Raw genomic sequence first — 26,674 nt, 5'->3', positions numbered from 1 at the left:
TCAGTGATGGAGGGTGAGTGCGTGTTTTGGAAAAGCGTTTAAGATGGCTCCAAAACAAGGCTTGAATTGTTTCATGCGCTTCATGCCTCAACATGCGCTGTCAAGGAGTAAAACGTGGGACTGTTTAATAGTGCCTATTATGTCACATGAAATTTTAAACCAGGGATAAGTACGCATTATTATGCCTAAAGCAGTTTCTAAAAGCACATTTAACAGTACCAAATGACCAATGATGGATAGAGGGGAGAGTAGAAGTGAGTGGAGGGCTGTGTTGTTGGCGCTCAGTATTTGAAACAAAGACACATTTGCAAGGCATCGTGCATAATAATACATTGATAGTTACAACACAGGTATGGTTCCTTGTACCAGACCAAAGTCCATGATGCTCATAGAGTGAACCCAAATCCTTTCTGTTCCTATAGGAATTCAGTACATATTAATCTTGAGGTAGAGAAACAAATCCTCTCAATTCCTCAAAAGTGCTCAGACCATTTGTAATGGAATCACTCTTGGTCATTCATTTACATTCAACTCTTTTTAGAACGAGAGAGCTCCCTTCCTCACTCGTGCATCTTTGCCGCATCCAGTCCTTGCCATCTGATATAGTTGGCCGTGCGCTGATTCTCAGTGTATGCGATGCAAGAGGGCCAGTGCCAGTGGCTACTGCAAAACAAATTCTGCCTCGATGTTGTCCAATACATGTCTTTCTCAGCTGGGTTGTCTGACCAATATGGATTAGAGGGCAAGGACACCATATTCAATAGAGCACATTAGCAGTGTTACAATTCGAAACGTTTTTCAATTCCAAAGTGATAACATCTAAAACTTTGCTGTTGGTTTTGAATCTGAAAACAACACATCCATTACACTTATAGTGGCCTCTCATACGGAAAAGTCCCCATAGAAGGTCAAGGAAATTGTTATTTGAGACCCTGTGGCCAGCTGAATGCACTAAATGGGGAAACATCCTTTACAATGCGGTGTTTACACCGCGTGTCCTTTACAACGCTGCCATTACAACGCAAGTCATTACTACGACTTGCGCTGGATGGCGCTATCGCTTAAGGAATAGTTTGATTTTCTATTCCAACACCTTCCCTACTGTTACGTGGGCTGGAGTTGGAATAGAAATTTAAATCATTCCACAATCCAGTACCCACCAACGCAAGTCGTTGTAACGACTTGCGTTGTGAAAACTGCGTTGTGAAGTATCGCGATCAAAATTATCACGTTTTACTGACATACATCCCACTAAATGAACTTCAATATTCTTGTCTGTCCTAGACTTCATGTCCCTATGGTAGCACCCATATTGTTTGATCAGGGGAAATTTCAATTGTGCCATCGATCACAAAGCAAGGTAATTAATGTGCCAATCTGAGGTAGTTATTGAATTAGTGGTAGTAGGCCCTACCCCCAGAAATCCTGCCCACCCAAACAGTAACTTTTTGGCCAGTGACAGAACGGTCATTCAAAGAAACAGCTAGAAATTTCCAACTGAAGAATGCCAGGCAAGCGTTACATTGTGACTAGTTCAAGTGAATAGAGGTGTGATAAGGACTTGCCAGTCGGGGCAGAGGATCTCCTCGGGGTGTATACAGACCGGTCACTACCCATCTCCATCCTTCATGACTCATAAATAGTTAAAGCTAGAAGTAAAGATATATGTACTACACAAAGGGAAAATATGTGCAGGCATTACAGTGCCAAAGGGGAATAATATAAAACAATGTATGTCAGGAACGTGGACGCCTAACTTGTGACCAAGTCACCGCCAAATGTAGAAGATTTCTGACATGTATACGTGTCTGTAGTGTCCTCATGCCGGGGCTGATTCAGTTGTTGCCTAAGTATGTTAAATGGGGTTCTGTATTACATTGTAGTTGTAGCTGAGGCCCTCATGGTCCCCAAGGCAAATAAAGTGGACATTTAATATGCCATCTGCAGCTTGTCAGGTAATTTAGGAGATAATTGTTAAGCCGTCACAGGAATCTGTGTCTTCCAGGTCCTCTTCCAATTCATCAAATGTGTAATACTCTTTAGCTGTTGTAAGAGAAAAAACAATCTTGATATTACCCTTGTGGCACACCCATAGTTGTGCCTGGGAGGGGAGGCCATCCAGTGACTCCTGGTTCAATGGTGAGGTGCGCACACAATGTGCTGCCGTAGGAGTCCATTTGCATCCCTGTGTGGTGGCTGCTCCGGAGCTCCATAATATGTATCTGTCTAGGTCAAGTTCTTTAGTGATGTTAATGTTTAAATTCAATATTCTTTTGCCTTGATCCTGTCTGTTTCTTGTATTTCCCTGGCTCTTAACTAGCTATAGGAAATTAAAGGACTTTATGTGCCTGCTGCACCGGTAAAAAACACAGCTTGAAAACGGTGCTGTGTGGTATTTTTGTTGCAGATTGAAGAAAGGATGCTGCATTTTCAGCACCTGGCTCATGGTTGGGAAGACATCAAGCAACTGAAGGCTGATCTGTCAGGCTATTTCCAGGATGCAGAGCAGCAACTGCAAAACATGAAGAGGCGGCGTGCTGAGCTAGAACTGAAGATTGCCCAGAACATGGTGCAGCAGGTCAAGGTAAATCCACAGAATGATGTCTGGCTTGAAGGGGTCATCTGTTATAAACCACAGCCCTGTCTTTCACTAATGCGCTCGTTTTTTTACAGGAGTAAACCATCAGAATTTGCACCTCCACTTGAGGGCAGCCCATTTTTTTGTATTTTCCGACAGACTGTCATTGTCCCGTCGCACATCTTTTTTTAAAAAAAGTATCATACTACAAAATATAGCACATCATTAACTACATCATGTGGCAACACACCCACTATCATAAGGCCCTCCAAACAGCATAATCTGTGTCTGCACATCTTCTTTATATATGTATGTACAACCATCAGTGTAAGGCCACATACACACTACAGACATCCACGCATCCATATTCCTACACCCACGCCGACTAGTAAATATCCATACTCCCCCATCAAAAGCTCACATAGACACCATCATACACCCAGCACAGGTGCCATCATTCACCAATACACCTACGTTTATACATCGAAACAATCACCATAGTACACGCTCACAAACTCCAACATAGGTCTACAGAACCACCATCCTTTGCCAACATGCCAGCCTTCTTGCACCCCCTCCCACAGACTATTATTTACCAGTGCCCTATAGCGTCACTCTCAGAAGTACCTTATGCCATAATACATCCTTTAACTCACTTACAAAGATAATGATTCTCTCGAACACATCTCACTTCAGTCTTTCTCAAATGATAACTGCAGTTGGAGCTCCATAATTATATTTGAATGATAGAATTGATTTAATAGACATTATCTAATAACTTGAATACTGAAGGACAGGTGAAGAAGCTTTAAAATGTACTGTATTTACACATAATGACCCACTGAGTAGTTATTTTATAGAATTTATATATTAAGCAAACACAATGTCGATTTCCTTTAATAATAGGAATTTAGCCAAAAGCTGCAGGCTAAACAAAGTGCAGTAACCAGTTGGATGGAGAAAGTGAACAGACTGACGAACGGACAAGAATCTCAAGAGCACACGGAAATCGGGCATGTTAACAACCAGTGGCTGGAATTGTGCTTGAGCACTGGCAACTTGCTACGGCAGAGGGAAGAGGATCTTCAAAGATCAAGGGATTACCATGACCGAATGAACGTGGTGGAAGTTTTCTTGGAGAAGTTTACCAAGGAGTGGGACAATCTGGCCAGGTAGGGCTATTTACTTCTTCCAAGTTTAATAAATCTAAATTTGAGTGGCGGGCATATTTGCATCCAACCTGATAATTTGCATTGAGGTGTTGACATCTACCCACACACACTTAGAGGATACCTTTTTTAATAGGAAGTGATTCATTGTGGAACATGTTTCACTAACCAATAGGGCTGTTATATTTTAGTGCTCATCTGTTCACAACGTTTACATAGTTTCTAGCTATAAATTGCAAAACAATCATTAAGAATGAACTTACTACATTGGACAAACCAGATATGCTTTATATATTTAGTAGACAAGTGAATCTAATGCAGCACAAAGTATGATGTTCTCGTATCACTCCAAAATATTTGGTCTTTCCTACTTGATCTTTGATTTTTATTGGAGATTGCTGTCGCTTCCTTCACCCCATCTCCCAGTCTGAAATTCACGTTTACTCTCAAGATGAAACAGTCTACATATTTTGGAAACAAGGTATTTTTCTTCGAGGAGACTATATAAACCTGAGCACAGACATACATGTTTTAGGACGTATGCCACTTTTTGCAATCTTCATTCAATGTACTCATATTTTCTGCTTTTGCTTCGGTATGCATTGATGAGGAAATAGTTTTATACTTAGGGACATATGTTGGCCCTTATGCAGATATCTAACCAGATCATTTGAATAAATGGTTTTTCTTTTGAATTTTTCAAGTTTCGCATTCAGAGAAGCAGACAGTTATAAGGCAATCTTTTAATAGATGAAAAATCTGTGGATGCATATTATCAATTGCATTAGCAAATTAGAGATCTTAGTAAGTTGTTAAAGGTGTTCTTGATTGAAGCCCATTATCTCTGCATTTGTTTCACAGACATCTTCCACACTGTTCCAGTCTTGCAATCATCCTGGCTAGAATATCTAAAGGGACTAAGGGTAACAAATGCATTTGATGACGGCGCAACTCCAGTGATTATAACTTTTGTGGCATTGACATTGACTGATTGTACTCTTGGATCTCTCTGGTACTGCACTAAATATTAAAATGTCTCTGTAAATCTATTCTAGAACCGGAGGATATTTAAAAAAAACAAAAACGTTTTTGCAGGTGAAAACAACATCACAACCAATAACGTTTTAGTGCAGAAGTGAATATGGAAATTCAGTAAAGCGTTATGCCTTAAAACCTGTGAGATGTATTCAGTAAAATACATGCTAAACCTTGTTGGAAAATGTTTTTTTGTTGCAGTACCCCCCCTCAATTTTTGCCTGGTATTTGATGCAACTTTGACAGAAGTTGACTGTGTTCCTGCTAACCAGGCCCCTTGTACCAGTGTTCTTTCCCTAAAACTGTATATTTGTTTCCCCCGATTGACAATACATTTAGCAGTCTCTGTAAGTCCCTAGTAAATGGCACTCCTGGTACTTAGGCCTGAGGTACTAAAGAGGGTCTCTAGGGGCTGCAGCACGAATTGTGCCACCCTAACGGACCCTTCACCAAACACATGCAAGACTGCCATTGCAGGCTGCATGTTTTGTTGCAGACAAAAGTGAAAACACAACATGACAGGAGAGCTTCAAATAGCTGCTGCCTTTGAAATGCGAATCTAGCCCCCCTCACATGAGAGGACATTGACTCCATTTGTCCAGAGCCCCTTTAGCACCTGGACAGGTGGAAAATTAGCTAGTAAGGTAGGCGTGCCACCTCCAGGATAGTACCACCCTTAACGTGGGCTAAGCTGAGGTGGAGATGATTTTGTCAGAAGTAGCCATCTTTGTCATGGCATTCTTTCGAATTCTAGGACAGAGTTATGCCCACTTCTCACAGGAAGTGGCCATATAGGGGACGTAGTGACCCCAAGGGTCAGTAGCCCATTGGCTACCATCCTTCCTGCCCCAAAAATCTGTATTTTGGGGAGCCCCTGGCACCAGGGAATCAGATCCTACCAACCTGAACGATGAAGAAGGCCATGAAGACCCCCATCCTGCAAGACCTGATGACCCAAAGACTGACCTGGTACCAACCCTGCCAGCCTGCTTGCTGACTTCGCCAGTTGCACCAACAGTCAACATGCCTTCAGCTGCTGAATCCCCAAAGCCCAGGAGACCTGCTAATACTTCACCCAGGAACGAAGTCCTCCTGAGACATAGTGGACCTGCTTCCCTGCATCCTGCAGGCAACCAAAGACCCCTGTGAGGACTTCATGACTGCAGAAACCTGACGCCAGAAGACATCACTGCACCTGTCGTTTCAAGCCCAAGTTAAAGTGAGCAAATGGTGTCATCGTGGTCCCCCCGCCCTCCAGAGACCGAGTCCACCGTGGTTACTCCGACGTCACCTGCAGTCTATGCAAGCTGGCCCCCTCTACCACGACTGTTCCTGGGAAGAAAAAACAGCCGCCTCTGCACCCATCGCACCTGGTCCGTGGAGAAGAGTACCAATGTTGTCCAAACGTCCCCAAGCATCGTGAGGCCTGAGCCCCTCTGTTGGGTCTACCCAACTGCCCTCCCAGTCTGAGCCTGCAGTCTCTTTACGTGAAGACCGATCCCTAGTAACAGGGGCATCTGCCGCTGTTTTACACCTTTGCACCCGGCCGTCCTGGTGCCACTGGTGGTGTCCTGCTGGTGCTGCCTTGGACCTTGCCTACCACTCACCTTAACTCCTGGATATTCGGCCCGTATGTTGCTGTACTGTAATGCCTGGATGCCTTATTGACTTTTCTTCCCATAGGATAACATTGCAGCTTCTAAAAATTACACTGAAAAGAATTACTATTTAAAAACGTACTTAACTAACGAATTGCTTCTGATGCCTAAACATATATAAATATACTTGTTATTTTTATAAATTGGTTGCACTCCTCTACCCGCTTCCATGCGTTAGACGGTCCCCGGCCGTCTGACATCACAGTGGGCGTGTGCGGAGGACGGCCGGGGGCCGTCCAAACCACGCACGGGTGGAATTCTACAGCACAGCGGGGGAATGGTAAGTGAAGTGAAGTGGTAAAGATAAGCCTAAGCCTGCTCGACCACACTACCCCCCTAGAAGAGCACCTTGGAATTGCTAGAGCAAGCCCTGTCCACTCATAAGGGATCATCTGGGCTCTTTAAACAATATATCTAATTTTGATATATAAAGAGCCAGCTTCCTACACATAACAAGTTTCCTACAATTTTTAGCTGCTTCTATAATATTTAAATGTGTACCCATTGGTTTTAATTTGAATGAGTCCAAGAAGAGATATACAATGCAGTGCTACTGCCATTATTTTAATTAAACAACTGTAAGTGTGGCTAATTAAGAGTGCCTTTTTAATTCCTATGGGGCTGGTAACAGTAGTCACTGGCCCCATCGGAATTATGAGATTCGTAGTGTTTTCAGTGATTCTTTTGTATCCACACAGAGCTTCTAGAGCACCTAAATCTCCATGCCATGTGAAAAGCTGAGGGAAAATTGAGAAATTATGGGAGAATTGGATCTGGAATTACTGATTCTGACAGCCTGGATATTCCCTACTCTTGGAGCTAGGGATATCTTGGTATCAGTAACTTTAATGGTGGGGTAGAAATTCAGGCCATTTTTCGGGAAAGCATTTGAGTTCATACAAAACAACCCATCTGTTGCTCTGGTTGCTAGATCTTACCTAGCAAACTGAGATTCTTCTGTGGGTGATCAGAGTTGCTAGTTTTAGGCATGTAGCACGTTTTAGCAGTGGTGTGTGGCAGGAAATCTAGTGTTCAAGCTTCATTTTGGGAATAAAAGTATCTCAGTCAGGATACTTACTATCTCTTGTGGACTGGAAAAGAGAAGAACTGGTGGGCAGTACTGGAGAAGGTAAATGCAGTCATCGTGCCATACACTCATCTATGGAACAACTCTGATTAGGCCTGATTCATCATATATAGCCTAAATAGTATAAAGAGCCTGAAGATCTGCCTAATCCAAATATTGTGGCTTGGAGAACAGTAGATAATCACAGCTTAAGGTGGAAAGTCTATAAATAAGCCACAGTTAATGATAAGATCTTTAGAAAACACTACGAACATTTTGGAATCGGTGTACTATCCAGAGGGATTTGAAAAATGTAGTTTTCCTTTGGCTCTTTGATTAGCTTATTTTGACATGCCATACAATATTGATTGGCCAAATGTGATCCAATAGCTTTTGATATATCATTGAAATGTTAGGTTTGATAAATAAAATGAAATAAACCATGAGAAAATAGATTTCAGCAGAGTCATTATAAGCTAATCTTCACCAATCGAAGAACTAGAATTCACTAAATGTAAATGTAAATGTGCATGTATTTATATAGCGCAAATCACTGATTTCACACAGTATCTAAGCGCTTGCTTAGGGAACCCGTCCTGGTATTCCCCTGTGAGATACCCCGGCAGGGTATCCACAAGGTGAAAGCCAGGCATCCCGCCGCGAGGGGCCGTAGTGGAGATTAAGCAAGCTATTGCCCAGAGTCGCAGAGTGTGACCCCGTGAGTCGAGTAGGCACCAGAGCGAGAATTGTCAAGTCCGTGGAATTTTTTTGAGCCCGAGACCCGCCAAGGCGGGGAATCGAACCCTGGTCCACGGCTGATCTCTGCTTCCGGGTCTGCCGCTTCTAACCACTGTGCCACGCTTCTCCACATGCCCTTATGTTTTTCTTGTATAGCTACCAGGCTACAAGTAGCAATCTTTCAGACCATGTTTGTTTCGTCATTGCTTTGATGGCCTTGAAAATAAGCATGATTATGAATAAAAGTTCTTGGCTTTCATGGCAGACAGTAATATTTTGGGATGTGAAGCAAGCTTGACCTAAACAACATATTTTTTTTAAAGGACGTTACAATGTCTGTGTAACTTATTGGGCTTGTTTATAACTACGAGGCAGCAGAAAGTTGTGGATAAGCGAAGGCGTCAGACAGAACTTGATAATCAACCTCATTGATGGAATCCTAATGAGGAGGCTTTAGGAGGCTAGTATGGCTATTGTATTGGATGTGTGGTTGGGCCAGCTGAAGCCACTGAGTAACTAGAACTTTCTCGGTGTTCAGTAACACTTGTGTTGTCAGCCTTTTTGGATAAGAACTTAATTGGAAGGATTATTGCGGGAGAGTGAGATGTAAAGACACTGTAACTGCCTATTTTCATACTTCGAAAGAGGGAGACAGCAGGAAGCCTTAGGCATGGCTGTTGACTCTAGGTAAATACAGCGAAGTTTCATGCCACGATTCATGTACTCTTTTGTTTTCACAGATCTGATGCAGAAAGTACTGCTGCACACCTGGAAGCTTTAAAGAAATTAGCAAACTTGATGCAGGAGCAAAGGTTTGTATTGGATGATCTGAAAGAGCAGAAGCAGAAAGTGCTTGAACACCTGAATATAGATGACAAAGAACTGGCAAAAGAACAGACCGGACATTTTGAGCAACGCTGGATGCAACTTGAGGAACTGGTGAAAAAAAAAATCCTATTTTCGGTGACCACCTTAGAGGAACTGAGCTTGGTGCACTCAGGGTTTCAGGAGCTGATGGAGTGGGCTGAGGAGCAACATCCCAGCTTGAGTGAAGCTCTCAAGCAAAGCCCACCTCCTGATTTAGCTCAGAGTATTCTTATGGATCACCTTATTATATGCAATGAAGTAGATGCCAAACAAATCTTCCTTAAAACACTTATGAAGGATGCAGACAGAGTCATGGCTAACCTGGGCCTAAGCGAGAGGCAGCATCTGCAAAAGATGCTCTCTGATGCACAGAAACATGTGGATTGTCTCAGTGATCTAGTCAACCAAAGGAAAAAACACCTGAGTAAGGCATTGTCTGAAAAGGTACAATTTCTCATGGCAGCTTATCAGGCTGTCAACCAAATTCAGCAACTTGAAAGGAAGGTGATGCTTCAGGAATACATCTGTCTGCTACCAGATGACATAAACAAGCAGATTAAGATCTGTAAAAGTGTCCTGGCCAGCTTGAAGGCCAACCAGAGTGACATCACTTCCCTCTGGTCTCAGGGAAGGGAGCTCATGAAAGAAGTGACAGAGCAAGAAAAGAACGAAGTCCTACTGAAACTTCAGGAATTGCAGAGTGTTTACGAAATGGTTTTACAGAAATGCAACCAACGAGTGTTAGAACTGGAGAAGAGCATGGCATCCAGGAAATATTTCAAGGAAGATTTGGACAAAGTGTGCCATTGGTTGAAACAAGCAGACATTCTCACCTTCCCAGAGATTAATTTCATGAATGATGACTTCGAATTGTCTTGCCAGTTAGCAAAATATCTACAAATTCTGGAGCAGGCTCCAGAATATGAAGGTTTACTTCTAACCCTACAGCAAAATGGGCAGGAGATCTTGCCATCACTTAATGAAGTGGACCATTCTTACCTCGATGAAAAGCTGAACAGCCTACCTCAACAGTGTAACTGCATTATTGCACTAGCCAAAGAGAAACTCTTTAAGATACAGGAAGTCGTATATGCCCGGAAAGAATATGCCTCTCTTATTGATTTGACAAACAAAGCACTAACAGAACTGGAGGAGCACTTTTTGCACATGAACAAATCACCTGCCAACCTTAAAGTAGAAGATGCCATATCACTTCAACAGGACTACCAAGCCCTTCTCAGTGAAGTTATCAGCCTCGGTGTGGCAGTGGATGAGCTTAACCAAAAAAAAGAGGGCTTCCGCAGTACTGGGCAGCCCTGGCTACCTGACGAGATTTTAAAACTTGTTGCTCTTTATCACAAACTGAAACGACAAATAGAGCAAAAAGTAAGTCAGTTGGGAGACACCAGTGATATTTGTCGTAAGCATGAAGAACTTTGCTCGCATCTTGAAGTGCAACTTGAAGCTGTGAATAAGGAATTGTCAAAAGTCAATGAAGAAACACTTCCAGCAGAAGAGAAACTGAAATTCTATCATGGTTTGAAAGGTGGCCTTCAGGATGCAGGGGTTCTTCTAAAACGAATCTCTGAGCAGATGGAGGAGCTGTCACCTCAACTCGAGCCCGCTGTCAGTGAGAAAGCTGACCATCAGCTGCAGGTATGGGAGGAATTGCTGAAGTCCTTGCACTTACAAGTAGGAGAGCGGATAATGGAATGTGAAAACAGAATGGTGCAAAGTGTGGACTTCCAAACAGAAATTCGCCGCACGTTGAACTGGCTCAGGCAAACTAGCGACCAGCTCAGTGGGACCCTTTGTGTGGACCTAAAACTTGAAAGCATTCAGGAAGAAATGAGGAAGGTACAGATTCAACAGGAGGAGGTACAGTCGAGCCTGAGAATAATGAATGCCCTAAGCAACAGGGAAAAACAGAAATATCTGAAAGCTAATGAACTAATTCCAACAGATTTAGAAAGCACTCTTGCTGAACTATCTGTTTTGGCGACTGAACTTCAGGGATCTATCACAACAAAACAGGCAAGTATATTTGGAGTCTTTTGTCCATTGAATAGATTTGAAACGAAAATTCAATTATAACAAAGACGAGTGCTCTGTATAGGCAGTTTGTCTGAATACATTCCCAATAACCTATGCTTCTGTCCCTAGAGTGCCAAACTAATTAGTCTGCTGGTCTTCTGTTTGTGTGTTTGTAGGAACTGGAAAGCTTGGCACTAGACACATTGGAAGGATTAAGCACATCTTAGTCCTCCATTTAGTACTTCTCTGGCCAGAGCCTGTTAGTTCATACTTGGTGATAGTTTTTCTACATGCTGTGCATGGATTGTCTTGAGGCTAACAACACAGAAATTGTAATAACAGACAAACAAAATATTATTTCAAAATCTAGTTTTTTCCCCAGACACTGCTTCAGCAACTTTCACTTGAGTAAGACTTAGACGATTGGACAGTGGCTTCTGTTCAACATTCTAATTGATTATATTTACTCCACATATAGGACTGTCTTCAAACGTATGTTGTTGGGTCGAGCATAGAGGCAGTGTGCATGCGCTGCTCTGCGAGACTTGTTGTACTAAAGTATGGAATAGAAACCCCACCCACTCTCCCCCCATATTTGCAATTGGCTTGTGTCATTGTAAATGTAAATGTAGTATACTTGTAAAGCGCACAGCTGCCCCAGCAACGGGGCGTCCCGGCGCTGTATAACTCTGGGGAACCCGTCCTGGCTTTCCCTGTGGGATGGTCCCTTGCTGGGAGTCCCCAAGGTGGAGCCAGGCATCCCCAGAATTGGTGGGGCCGTTGTGGAGATTAGGCAAGCTAATGCCCAGAGTTGCCGAGTGGAACCCCTGATTATAGTAAGCACCGAAGCGAGAATTATCGAGTCTGCTGACCAAGGTCCACGACCCTGCCGCGTCGGGAATTGAACCCTGGTCCCGGGCTGACTTCTGCTCTCAGGCCTGCCGCCTCTAACCAGTGAGCCACACTACTCCACTCCACTGTCCATCATAACTGTTGGCTTCTGATTACTTAGTAGGCCTGTTTGTGCCTCCTTAGTAGTGCCTTGTCTTCATTTGTAATCTCCCAAGGTGACTGTCCCTTTTACTTTAGTTGTTACACAGTACGCCTTCTTTAGTCTGTGAACACTATTTTCATAAATGAGTTTCTCTTACTGCAGGCAGCACATGGGCTCCCGCTTGCACTTTAAGCCGGGCGCCTGGCATTATCTCAATCCCTCACCACCCCACCACAGCCTTAATCTGGCTCTGTCTCCCTTGTGTATGTTTCTCACCCCTCCCCTCAACCCCAACCAGACCTAAAGACCGGCCTCTTCCACAAGACAGTCTACTTTGCCGCTATCCTTGCTTGTTTCACAGGCCTTGTCCTCCTTTTGTCGTCTTGTAAAGGGATGCAGTACTTATTTTGGCATTCAGCTGGCCAATGTTAGAATCAAATTTTACTCTTCACTCTGCGCCGGAGTACTATGTTTAGGTAAAACATAGTCTGTCCTTAGCCTTTCACACCAGAGCCTAAAATACACGGTCTAACAGTCTATTCTGCCAGTAGAGCTTGAGTAATCCATCTGCCTAGTTATAGTCTGGTTATATAAATTAGTGCTTGGAGACATAAAGAAGAAGATGTGTTGTTAGCTAGTTCAACACTTCTTTCGTGTATGAGCTGTAAATCTACTCCGTCGTAGCACACTGCGTTTGTTCTCTGCTTGATAGGAAGCTTTAAAACAAACCATTGAAAAACGTCCATGTGTGGAGTGCTGCATTGTGATGGCCATTAATGTCCTGAAATACATAATCATACGCAGTCGTAGGAAAAGTGTGAGTGGAATAAACACTTCAGCTGCATTTGTTAACGCAACAAGAATGCAACGTAATATTAGCACTCGAATACCGAGAATAAAGCTGTGCGTACGTCTTTGGAGTATTTGTGTTCGCTCTTTTCAGTGTTAGCGCGTGCTGCATCCCGCTGGCTCATGGGTTTAGCTGCACAGCTGCAGCATAAGACACAACACGCACAAATTGCACGTGTGCACCCGTTTGTGTCAAAGTAATGATTGCTCACCGTTCATCCATGGACGGGACTATCATTAGAGCAGCAGGGGAAGTGATGCCCAGGGATGAGATATTGCATCCCAGTTATGGCGGCTTTTAGTAACCAACATTCAGACCTGTTTTCTTCTGTTGCAATAGGGTAGATTGCACCCTTGCTGTGTCACTGCACAGACACGAATATAATTTGACAAACACCTTTATAGAGCTAATAATTTGCATGTCGTAAACACTTAAGGGCATGTAAAAATCAACATTTCGGTTCTGGGTGATTTTTTCATATTTGTTTATAGTTACAGCTGTCTCGTGCTTCTCAATTTAAACTCATCTAGTTTTTGTTCTAAAAATACTACTTGTAAACTACAGTTTATTGGATTCCAGCCTGCCTTTAAATTACTTTTTTCACTGACATGGTCTTGCTTCTACCTATGGTAAAACCTCTTCTGTACAGAGCCACGTCACCCTGGAGGCCTACTCTGCGCTATATAAAACAATGTAAAATAAGCATTTGCAATGCAATAGGTCTCGCATTTTCAAAACTTTGACCTGTTGGTATTGTAAATGACAATGGGGCACACGCATCAAACTTCATTTTTCAGAATACCAAATAGGGATTTTTAGGAAATCGCTATTTGTTAATCGCAAAACTGAAATGCATCAATAAAGTGTGCATTTTGTGCATTTTTCAAAGTAGGCACATGGTTAACCTCAACTTCAAATTGCTGTTAATTAGTGTTTCCTACATGCACAGTTCGCATATAGGAAAGGTTTCTTGCATGAGCATTAGGGAACCACACATTGTGATTCCCTATTTGCATTTGCAATTGAGGTAATCGCAATATATTAAAAAAAAACATATTACAGTTATCAGTGAATCCACTGATCATATTCAAACTCAAAAGCAGGAATTGGCATGCTGGTTCCAAAGGTTTTTGAAGGCATTGGTTTTGAAGGCATTGGCCTCATGCAGACAGGTAAACATTCATTTCAGCCTAATGGGAGAGAAGCTTACAATAAATCCTACTTTTTTCTCATTGATTTCAAAGAATAGTCACCAGGCCAGCCCATGGCTACCTTTTACATTTAGCTGCCCTACATACACAGCACGTTGTAAGACATAGAAACCTATCCCAGACGTGCCCATGAGGCAAAATGTAATCTCCTCTAAAATTGAATTTGAGGCTTCATTGCACCTGGGCTCAAGAAAAACTTCATAAATTGTATGTAAGTGGAGCTGTAGGAGTGTACATTGAAAATACCATTGTCAGCCTCTTAACAATACTTGATATTTCTTATGATCACTTAATGGCACAGAGAAAAGGGTCCCATTTTAATTTGTATAGGTATATTTTTCATTATTTAGAAAAATGTCTGCAAGTTTGCATTTGAATATCTTGCTATCTAAAAATATTTTAGACTGCCATTTTACTAAATGTTTTTCCTTAGCAGTTGCAGATATCTATGTCATTTTGTGTTTTAGGCCACGTTATCAAAGGTATATTCACTGTGTCAGAGGTACTGCCAAGCAATGAAGTCTGCCAGTGACTGGCTGGAGGATGCACATGACTTGTTGCAGCAGGCAAGCAATGGTTTAGATGTAGAGAGTTCCATGGAACGCTTGAAAACTCACACTGAATTTTTCAGCACAGAAGAAAAGTTATGGTCTCTTCTAAAAGAACTTCATGAACTAGTTTCTGAGCAGGAACCATTCACACAACCTACAGAAATAGAACTACTGAAGAAGAGTGTGGCATCCTTGCAGCGCAGGAGCAAGGAGGTGACCCAGGAGGCCCATAGCCAACACGACATACTGCAGAGGTACGTTATCCACAGTGCACAACCTTAATGCGCATTAATCCAATAACAATGTAAGCATATGGCTTTCTCAGTGACCTTTGAAGTACGATTGAAATTAGTAATTTATGAGTTTTAAGCTGGCAGGTTAGCTCAGTGAGTTAAATATTTGTTGCTGAAAGAGGCAGCAATCTGCAGTTTATTCATTTGTATCCTGAGCCTTTAATGCTTCCACAGGCAGTAAACGGAGGACACTAAATTGGGTAAAAACAGAATGTGTTATTTACTGCCCATATAAACATGAACGGTTTCAAGCGCAGAGTTTCAAGAGGCAGCAATCTGCAGTTTATTCATTTGTATCCTGAGCCTTTAATTCTTCCACAGGCAGTAAATGGTGGACACTAAATTGGGTAAAAACAGAATGTGTTATTTACTGCCCATATAAACATGAACGGTTTCAAGCGCAGTCTAAAAAATAAAATATTGTTATAACATTTTGTCTGCGTAGGGCTGGCATTTTTATCAAGAATTCTGATGCCTTTTTAGTAAATCCTTCAGCTTGGTATATGCTCTCTGTACACTTAACAAACACAACAAGATGATGAACGGAGTGCTGAAACTTTTAAACCACTCACCTCCAGTCACAGATCTGAGTTTAATCCATCGTTCTTTTGGTCACTATACCACCCCAGTTTTGACCCAGCCATATGCAAATCAGTCTTGACCCTGTTCCTCATGGGAATAGTCCAGCCCGAACTGCCAGGCCAGGTCCTCCCTGAACCAGAAACAAGCATCCTGGGACCGGTTTTCGAGTATTACTCCTCATCAGCCAGGCTAGCTTGAATCTAGTGGCACAGAGAGCAAGGGACTCACATCTGGGCATACCCTTGGCCACTTTGGACGTACATAGCAAACACAACAAGATGATGGACAGAATGTTGAAACTTTCAACAACTCACCTCCAGTCACAGATCTGGGTTTAATCCGGTCCCAGGATGTGATATGTGAAATAAGATCAAACAAATACCAGAAATTCACAGAAAAAAAATCACAAATTGCAGTTAGGGAAAGTAGCCGTAACTCATGTCACCATGATGCTCTGCTTATGACCTCACATATTATGTATTGGTAACAATGGTCCTTAAAACATAAATGTAAAGCAGTGATAAATATAGACTAAAATTAGTACTATATTCAACGGTGTCCAGCCGAACACACAAGTTTAATGAATCAATGTAAATGTTTTCAACAAAATAACAAACAACCAACAATAGAGTGGGACGCAGTCCTGCATCCAGTTACATAAAACAAAGGACATATACAAATGACACAAGGAATTTCAGGCAAACGAGAAAGGATGCTTTGGATCAATCAAAATACATGACAAGCTATCCATGACAGTATTCACACAAATGTAATCCAATGGTTTAAGGGTGTGAATCTGTTCCATTGTTACCAATACATAGTACGTACCCAGGGTCCTTATTTACCCATTGGGTTCCCTTGTCTTTTCTTAAATATGACCTCACATATGACATTACTTATGACATGTTAAATGCCATTATTGATGCCATCTCAGATAACATTTATCATGGATGATGTAATCTGTGATAGGTGGTTTTGTTGCGTAAAATTCTGTGATAAAACACCAAATTTCACAGGAATCTGTGAAAAATGGAACATATTTCTTGGTCCCTTGTGAAATATAGATTTTACTATCGGAATGACAACCCTCCAATGCCCTGCAGATTTAACATAGTCACATCTCTAGGATTATGCACTTGGAGGACCAAATTAGGTGGTAACGATGTATAATCATGCAACGCTAAAGAAGTATGTGACACATTCTCTGGAAGTATTAGTTTCATCCATTTACCTAGAAAGGTTTTTGTGTGAAATCTTCGAATTGGAGAAAAACGTGTGACAAATTGATTGATTCACAATTATGCTGTAAACGCTGCAACCACAACATCACAAAAACCCATTAGCATTAACCATTGTCCATTGTTTTATGATCAATTTGTTCATGATAGGTAATCTAAACCCAATAAATATTTCCGGTCAGTATCCTTTGAAATACAGCCTTTTCCAGCTAACTCCATCAACGTAACATGTGAAAGGTAAGCATGGCTTTCCATTCTACTGTTCTGATACTTATGTTGTACTATTTTGTCTCAAAAGATGTTCTGTTCAGTGGCAAGAATACCAGAATGCCAGACAGCTGTTGATTGAATTGATGAATGAGGCAGAACATAAACTCTCTGACTTCTCCGTTGCCAAGGACATTTCTAGTCACAAAGCAGAAGAAAGACTTTTAGCACACAAGGTATGATGTGATTTGCTGTTTTAAATATAATTTGTTTGATGATACTTAAACTCCTTTTTGAGTGCATAGTTGGAGTACATAATATTTAGACATTTTCATTTGTATCATAGAGTTATGTCATGGACCCTGCAAGTCTAGGCTTCATTGGCACATAATGACTTCTAGTGGAAACCTCAGAGTATTTTGATAACCTTATTTCTTGCCTATTAAAGTTACTTGAAGCCCAAATATGTGCCAGTGTTCTAAAGTAGCAACACCAAAAATGATTGCAGTCCTTATTATGGTATATTTGCCTCTCTCATTTTTAAACGTTATAATCAAAGTTAAAATCCAAGCCAAAGATCAGGGTCTGTAAAGTGGGACAAGTTCATTCATCACAGCTATGCACAGACAATACCATTCACTAATTTGTTTTCAATATAAGGACAAATATTGCTGAATATATTGAAAAAATCAATTTCCCTATAATCTCAGTTGGTTGTAAAATTCCTTCACGGTACTTAGTGACTTCACTCCTTCTCACACAATCAATGACTTAAAGAAGAAGCCATATAGTAGCTGTCAGGGGATCTTGTAAATAGTCAAAGGCTCTTTTATCAAGACTATTTGCCTTGTGCTTCCTTTTTTCAAAGAGAAATTGACCTGGGAATTAAAAAGAACCAGAATTGAACTCTTGCCAAGGCAGGACCATCACAATGTTCAGTTAGAGTGTAGTGCTAGAAATTGGAGCCAGTGTTTCTCACCTCTTTGCAATGCAACATGCCAGATTCTGATGAATATTTCTAATTGCAGATACCTCACTCTAGAACACTTGCTGGGTGCCAGTCTGGATCCTGAAAATGTTCTACCGCCCAGGACTATCTTTGTTCCTGAAAAGCTGATGTTGATAACTTGAGAGGCCTTCTTGCCTAAAATTGCTACTCTTTTCCATGTTCGTCAGTGTGTCACCCTACCTTTGTACTTTGCCCCCTCACCCCTCGAAAGAGGAGGAGAGGCTTCATTGATTGGACCCTTAAAGGGATTTGAGCTTTTACATTGATCGTACCCAAGGAACATTGTGTGGACGATCAGCTTTTGTGGGGTTCCCCAGAACAAAGAAAGGAAAAGCTGTGTAGAAGAGAACCCTATTGAATTATTTTGTTTTCTGCATCAAGATATGTTGGAAGCTGGCTCTTTATGTAGTTGACCAGAAAGAGATACACTGTGTAAAGAGTCCAGCCAAACTGCAAAGGAATTACAGAAGTACAAATGACATCCCAAATTCTCTCTTTGGTGGTAGTGTGAGCGAGCAGTTAGGCATATCAGAGGATAGTGCTACGCATTTATTGCACACACAAAGGCAGTAAGTGAGACACACACTCAATAAAGAAATTTGGCACCAATTTATAAACACATAGTTTTATATAAATTTAGATACCAAGATCATCAGAATCAGGTAAATACTTTTCAAGTTATGAATATTTTCAGTTTTCAAAAGTTGCATTTTTTGGGAGCAGTAATGTTATCCTATGGGGGAAAACATGTACTGCATTAAGGCAATTAACACCAACTTACTGGACTCTGGGACTTAAGGTGAGCATGGGGCAAGGTCCAAGGCCACACCAACAGGTCACCTAGGGAGGGTCTAGGGCGTCCAGGTGCAGAGGTGTGTTACGTATTGAGTGTTCCATTCACTACAGTTGGGAATGGTGTGGTCAGAAAAAAGCTGCAAGCTGGGACTGGAGGACCAGTCGGGGGAACCCACGGGTGGGCTCAACCATTGTGATCCTCGGGCATGCAGGGGCACCATTGATCCAATTCTCCTCAGGCTGTGGGACTTAAGTGCAGTTGTGTCTTTTGGCATCATATTCGGTGCTGAAGTCTACTCCCTACTTTGTATTTAGTCTGCAGAAAAGGAAAAAACAGGACAGCTTGGCCACTCTCAGTGTGGGTCTCACTGTCCCTGAAGTCTCTTGACGTGCATGTCATTTTTCCTCAGCGTTGGTGTCTGGTCACAACAAGCCTTGGTTGCTGCAAGAGGTCCAGTACCCCAGGTATTGGTGTTGTGTGACTCCCGTCGGTCCTGACAACCCCACACTTGGAGGGAGAATGGTTTTGACCTGTAGGAGCACGGCTTCCTCTTCCTGGGTGGCTGGTGCATCCGTAATCTGCATAGGCGGTAGGTTGGTGTACCAGGCGCGGCTCCTTTGGTGGCTACGGCTGCAGGGGAGTAGCTCCTCTACTCCAAGGGAGATTCTTTGGCAATAGGCGAAGCACTGGCAGCCCTTCAGTTTTCTTGAAGTTTGCATAGCAGCAGAACAAGTCAGTTTCTCTATAAGGGCCGGGTGCAGCAAGTAGGCTGGCAGGGTTGGCACCAAGTCAGTTGCGCTCCTCAGTACTCGGGTCAGCAGTCATCTTTGCCCTCTCCTTCTTTTGTGTTTGTTGAAATCTAAAGTGATGGTATCAGGGGTTCCCTAAATACTCAATTTAGGAGCTTTAAGGGGAGTGAGGCATAGTACCCAATGGGCTACTTACCCCTGGGGTCAGTACACCCCGTCAATGACCACTTCCTTTGGGGAGGGGGCATCACCCTTTTCCAAAGTTCCTAATTCCACCACACACATGATGGTGGACTTTCTAAAGTCATGTTCACTTTAGGCTTGTTCACCCTAGAGATGTGTCCACCCTGTAAGTGCCATACACTTCCTGCATAGCTTATTTTCTTATCTGTCCTGGGGCCAGATAGGCCCAGGGCAGTGGGTGGCATCTCCTCTGTCTGGGGAAGCCTTGGGTCACATATCAAAGGCGACAGATGCCTTTGAAACCTCCTCCCTTGATATGCTGATTTACCAGCCTTCCTGGTGGGGGTGGTGATAACACCTCTATCCAAAGCAGGCATTGCTTCTGACCTCTGAGAGAGCTACTCTCACCTCCTAGGGGTCAAAAGTGTGTCTGTGAAGGCAGCACACTAGAAGTCTAGTAGGGTTCAGGTAGTACTACTATCTCTGGGTGCATGCATTAATAAATACATCTGATAGAGACTACTAGCCGCAGATTCCTTCACGTAGAATTATCCCCAGGCAAGAGACTAGGTCTGGAAACTTTTTGCCACAGCATCCCTGCGCGCCGGGTGTGGGGCAGCATCACGAGACTCCGCCCAGGCGTCGTCCACGTACATCACGTCAGCGAGGTCACATAAGTCCCACCCCGATGCGCCTACGTCAGTTTTTTCCTTTTTCGCGTGCAACGCAGGTCCGGTATCTGCTCTGGCCCACTTTTTTCTCCTCATTGTGCTATTTTTTGGTGGGACAGTGTGCGAATGCCTTTGGGCTTCAAGACTTGCACGTCGTGTGGGCGTCTTATGTGTATGTGGTGTTTAGGGGAAGATCACAGCACCACTGCTTGTGAGGCATGCCAACAGTTGAAGCCGAAGTTGCAGCGGGAGCGCCGGATGAAACTACTCTCGGCGCATCTCTTAAGGTCGGCTTAATCCCCTCAATCAGCCTCGGCAGACGGTTTCAGAAACGGCCGTTGTAGTTGTCCTCGCCCCTGTCCGATGTCACAAGAGCGTCGCTCCCCGATGGGTAAGTGTTGCACTTTGTCCCCGGGGGCAGGTGTTTGGCCTACCGGGGGCGTGGGCTCTCCGCTGGTGATGCGGCCCCTCGTGTCATCCTCCTATCCACTATTTCCCAGCAATGGGGCATCGAGAGTCCAGATGGAGACATATGCAGCGGCTTTACAGGCCTCGCTGGAGTCTCCTCCTCCTTCCCTTCCTGGGGTATCAGTGGACCCCTTGCCTTGCGCGGGGCACTCAGCTGTGCCGGCGGCGGCTCTGGCCCCGGCACGACTGGTTCGGCTCCAGACTTGGAGGATGTGGTGCTGTTGGGGGTGTGGCCCCTCGGGGATCCCTCCTTCGGACCATGGCGCCTATGCCTCGCCACAAACTCCTGCGGGAGTCCTTGTGGTGTCGCGGGAGGTCGCCGGGGCTCGCATCCCTTTGCCCCACTCGGCCCTCTGGACAGGCGGAGGCCTTGTCCATGGCTGAGCTGACACTGCCGCAGCGCCGGCACCTGCTGGACCGGGCGGTGCCACAGGGGTCGGTGGACCCTCCTCGTCCCGTTCTGGGTCGAGGCTGGGCTTGGACCCCTCGTCCCCCTTCTCGCACATCCACGCATGCGGCTGACTCGTCGGGGGGCGGGTCGGAGGTTGATTCGGCCCTGGCGCTGCCACATGGTTCGCCGGGCCACCTCCGTCACACCCTGGGCCGAGGCTGGCGGAGGGCTACGTGTCATTCCCCCGGTCCCTCTCGTTCCTCCACACAGGCGGCTGGCTCGGCAGAGGTCGAGTGTGCGTTGTTCCGGCACCGCCCCTTGGCCACTTCAGCTCCGGCTTAACACAGGTCCCTCGGCGCGGTGTGGCTTGGAGGAGCCCTATTTGGCGTCTCCTTCGGCGCCGGTTGGCGTTGTCGTCCCGCCTCAGGCGGCGGACTGTGCGGCTCCACACAGGCGTTGAGCCTCGGATTTGTCTTCGGACGCTCCCTCCTCTACGGAGGTTGGGTGCCTACTGGTGTCATCATCCCCGGATACAGGCCGCCGCGTGGTGTCTTTTTCGCCGGCTTCATCGAAGGGCGGCTCCCTGCCATTTCCGAGGCCGAGGTGTTCGCCGGAAGAATGGCAGGTTCCCCATTCTTCGGATCCTTCTGACTTCCAGGTCTGGCCTTTGCCCGCCCGCTTGGCTTTGGGGATGGCTGCCTTAGTTTACAGCCGTCGCCCACGGAGGAGCTGCTTTCTCCACCGCGGGGCCCTACGGAGGCAGGTGCGGCCTTAGCTCACGCGGTGTCCACGAATGTGGGCATTCTGCGCATGGGTGACCCGGTTGCTCATTTCCCGGCGGACTATCTCTTGGAGGTTCTCTACCAGGGCTCTTGTGGGAGGGAGCTCTTGCTTCTCTTTGAGGGTTCGCTCCCTTCTTCCCTGACGGGGGCTTAGAGGCGCCCCGCCTCAGGGGATCTCAACACCTTCTGCACCGGCACCATCCGGCGCCACATGACCCAGCGTGTCTTTCCCTCCACCCCTCTGCCTCAAGTCCACTTTTGCAGACTGCTTTTCCTTCCCTGCCGCCATAGTTGACTCCGCTGTCCCGAGAGGCCCGCTAGCTGGACTCCTGGGGGCGCAACATGTTTGCCATGACCAGCGCTGCCCTGCAGACCCTTAACACCTTATGTGTATTGGCTAAGGCCTCCTCTTGTTTGTGGGACTCGGCTGAGTCCTTGGGATCCGCAGCTTCCCAAGAGACAGTTCAGGTGGACTTACGGCATCATGCGTTGGATGGCCGGGAGCTAGCGGCGCTTATTCTCCGCTCCGCTCTGGACATCACAGAGGTGCGGGCCGGGCCATGGCTTCCTCAGTTGCCCTCCGTCGCCATGCTTGGCTTGGGGATGGCGTGTTCCCTGAGATTGTGTGGAAGCGGCTGATTGAGCTTCCATTCAATGGCAGCCTGTTATTACATGTCCCGGCTGACTCCGCCATCCAATGGTTCGTGGCAGGGCTCTGTCCTCCTCCTCCGCCTTATCCTCCTCCTCCTCCTTCCCCTCCTCAGTGACTGCTGAGTTGAGATGGTTCTGGACCTTCTTTTGGGCTGGTTGCCCTTGCTGTGGAGTATGTTTTATAGCCATTCGAGTCCTCCTTGTTGGGACTATGGCGTTTTTTCGCTGCTGGACGGCCCCTTTGTTGACTGTGTTTTTGCTATAGTCTGCACAGACTTGGCCCTGAGATTAGGCCTTCTGTGTTTCTCTTGGGCTGCTTGACAAGCCTTCAGCTGGGTTTTTTTTTCCTTGTGGCTCTTTCCTTTTTCCTCCTGCGGAAGTTCTTCCAAAGAGGGTTCCCATGTCTTGGGACTTAACGTACCCTATGTGGGGTAGTGGTAGCTGTTATATAGCTTGCGCTCTGCTAGGGAGTTCTGGTCGCCTTCGGGCGCTTGCTTCCTGAGGTCGTGTGTGCGGACCCCTCGTAGTGGTGTGTCCGGACATTGCCTCACCTTCCTGCTTCTGTCCTGAGGGCTGGGATGATTTTGTGTTTCTCCCTTGTCAGGCGTCGCCTGCCCGGTCTTCCTGGGGCCCGGGCTGACCTTCTTGCTTCTGCCAGCTTATTACTGTCGGTGCCGCTCTGTCTGGCCTGTTGCCTTCCATCTGGGGGGGGCTCGTCTTCTTTTCCCTCGTTTCCTTGGGCCCTCTAGGCTTTTCTTCCTCTTCCTCTTCCTTCCTGGCATTGGATGGAAGCTCTGTTGCCTTGTTGGGGAGTGGGGTGCTTCGGCTCTCTAGCCTTGCCCTTGGTTCCTCTGTTGTGACTGTACGGGCCTCTTCAGACTTCTTTCTTCTTCCTACATCCCTCTTTGGGTCGGTGGTGTTCTGCTTGTGGGGGTTCCTCTTGCCTGGGTGGGACGAGGTTACTTACCTAGTCCGCAGGTCTGGTCCCCTGTGGGACCCTCTGTCATGTCCAGGCTGGTGGGGTCCTTTCGCAGACCCTTCTTCCCTGTGGGTATTGCTAGGGTATCTATTCTACATGAAGGAATCTGCGGCTAGTAGTCTCTATCAGGGTGCACGGTCTAAATATCGAGTTGGAAATATCGAATTACAAAAATATCGAGTTGGAAACATCTAAGGTACAGAATATCGAGGTCAAGAATATCGTTGGACAGAATATCGACCCTAAGGTAAGTAATATCGATTTTTTTTATATCTATGAAAGTAATATCGAAGTTACTATTATCGATATTTGTATTATTGTTATGTATTTTATTATGTATGTGTAATATTTTTTTTATTAAGTATTTTACTTGTTTTAAATTATGTGTATTATTTTTATATATTAATAATGTTACTTTTTAAGTAAATTTTATGTTTTAGTACTGGAGCGGGTTGTGGGTTTATAGGGGAATAGGGTGGGAAGTAATTTAAATATACTAAATTAATTATTAATTGTTAGGAATTATAAATTAATTTTAATTCATTTTTGTTTTTATTTCTTAAGCGGGTTGTGGGTTTATCGGGGAACTGGGTGGGAAGTAATTTAATTGTAATTAATGATTTATTTTTATTTATTGGTATGGATTATTACTTTCTTTTTAATTAATTATTAATTGGCAATTAATTATTTTAATTGATAATTATTTTTTTAATTGTTAATTCATGTTTTTATTTGGCAAACAATTTTTTTAATTGGTAATTATTTTTTTAATTGGTAATTAATTTTGTTAATTGGCAATTACTATTCTTAATTGGTAATTAATTTGTATTAATTGGAAAATATTTTTAATTAATTGGTAATCAATGTTTCATAAAAAGTATTATTTGGTATTGAAGAACCGGGTTTTCAAGTACCCAGTGGCGTCAGGGACACGCCCAAAAGTCCTCTAGGTTCCCTTGCCTTGGTATACAGAGACACGGAATACTTCTAGGCGGCGTCAGAGATCAAATTTATTAGCTGCAGCCAGTAGCAGAAATTCCAGTAATACAACACGGTGTACAACTCAAGAAACTGCTCAATTTTACTATCCCTATTTATACACAAAAAGGTACATTTAAAATGCACGCCCCTGCACCAAAATTCAACCAATAGAAAATACATGACATCACACAGCATCATACAGTAAAGCTCATTTTACAGTGTCCCAACCCACAAGTTAATATTTAGGCATATCTAAATAATAATCTGGAAGGCCCGCACAAACCCTGAATTGAAAGCGTAACCCATGAAATGAAGAAATAGTCAAGAAAAGTAGTTTCAGATAATGTGCAGGATAACAGAGATGAAAAGAAACTTAAAAGTTAACAAATGTCTTGAATAGTGATTGGAAAAGCAAATAACGATCTAGCAGGGAAATTGGCTTGGCAGGGTCAATTCCAGGTTAAAGGCCAGCTTCTGAAATTAACTCCAGTGCACAAAGAAATCCTTGGTTAATGTGTATGATTCACAATAGGTCAGACTGCTTTGCTCACAGACTAACTTCTAAGGCCTACATAAAAAGTAACACCAGATGGCAGTCACGACACATGGCAAAACCCCATGTTTCAGGAAAGAAAGTCTTAAGAAAAGAAACCATTTAGATATTGTTTAAGATAAGATATGTGCAAGGAATTTAAAGGTTAACGAGGTCCTGAACAGTGATTGAAAAACTCAGACAACGATCAGCTAGTGAAACAGGTTTTGCAAAAGGTCAGTTTAAGGTGAAAAGGGTTACTCTCTCTCTGCAGTTCATTCAGAGTCAGAGAAACCCATATTAATATATGCACGAACTCAGAAGGCAAAGCCACTTGTTTTGGGCCTACTTTACTGGCCTACGTGAGGACAAAACTAAAATGCAGTCAGGTTTGAGAATTACAGAACCACAGTATGAAAAATAATTTAATTGTTTAATATTTTTTAATTGTGAATTAATTTTAAATAATTAATTTTTTTGTTAATGAAACATATTTTATTGATCAGTATTTATTATTTGGCGACTAATATTTAATAATTAATATGTATTGGTATTTATTGTTAATTGTTATTTTATTGTTAATTATGCAAATTTAATTATGTTTTTAATAACTATTAATGGGTATTTGTAAATGATGTAGAGTTATTAAAAAATTAAATTATTTATTATTTTTAATACAAAAATCATTTATAAGTATGTTATATTTAAATTCTACGCTATCCAACGTTTTCCCTACTGTAGCACACTTTCGAGCTTGAATAGTAATTTTTACCCCCACGCTATCCAACATTTTCCCTACTGTTTCACGCTCTGCAGCTGGAATAGTAATTTTTACCCCTACGCTATCCAATGTTTTCCCTACTGTAGCACCCTCTGGAGTTGGAATATTAATTTTTACCCCTACGCTATCCAACGCTTTCCTTACTGTTGCACCCTCTGGAGTTGGAATAGTAATTTGTACCCCTACGCTATCCAACGCTTTCCCTACTGTTGCCCTCTCTGGAGTTGGAATATAAATTTTTACCCCTACGCTTTCCAAACGCTTTCCCTACTGTAGCACCCTCTGGAGTTGGAATATTTATTTTTACCCCTACGCTATCCAACATTTTCCCTACTGTTGCACCCTCTGGAGTTGGAATAGTAATTTTTACCCCTACGCTATCCAATGCTTTCCCTACTGTTGCACCCTCTGGAGTTGGAATAGTAATATTTACCACTACGCTATCCAACGCTTTCCCTACTGTTGCATTTTCCGAAGTTGGAATAGTAATTTTTTGTGTTACACTATCCAATGTTATCATTACTGTAGTTTTTGTTGGACTTTGAATAGTAGTTTTATTTATTTAGCTATTTAATATTTTTATTATTATTTTTGATAATGTAGTATATTATTAATTTTAAAAATATTGAA

At 43.6% G+C, this 26,674-nt stretch overlaps 1 protein-coding gene across 1 annotated transcript in view; it reads left to right on the top strand.

The window, feature by feature from the left end:
* The window catches only part of SYNE1 (spectrin repeat containing nuclear envelope protein 1), a 2,361,447-nt gene that overhangs the window by 1,408,190 nt on the left and 926,583 nt on the right, over nucleotides 1-26,674 (top strand). The window contains exons 74-78 of the mRNA XM_078648775.1: nucleotides 2,408-2,584; nucleotides 3,485-3,750; nucleotides 8,985-11,145; nucleotides 14,668-15,005; nucleotides 17,163-17,307. Coding sequence (XP_078504901.1) covers nucleotides 2,408-2,584; nucleotides 3,485-3,750; nucleotides 8,985-11,145; nucleotides 14,668-15,005; nucleotides 17,163-17,307 — 3,087 coding nt within the window. The remainder of the gene's footprint in view (nucleotides 1-2,407; nucleotides 2,585-3,484; nucleotides 3,751-8,984; nucleotides 11,146-14,667; nucleotides 15,006-17,162; nucleotides 17,308-26,674) is intronic.

Source organism: Lissotriton helveticus, chromosome 6 (genome assembly GCF_964261635.1).
Source record: "Lissotriton helveticus chromosome 6, aLisHel1.1, whole genome shotgun sequence".
In the NCBI taxonomy this organism is placed as follows: domain Eukaryota; kingdom Metazoa; phylum Chordata; class Amphibia; order Caudata; family Salamandridae; genus Lissotriton; species Lissotriton helveticus.
This window is presented reverse-complemented; position numbering and strand designations above follow the sequence as displayed.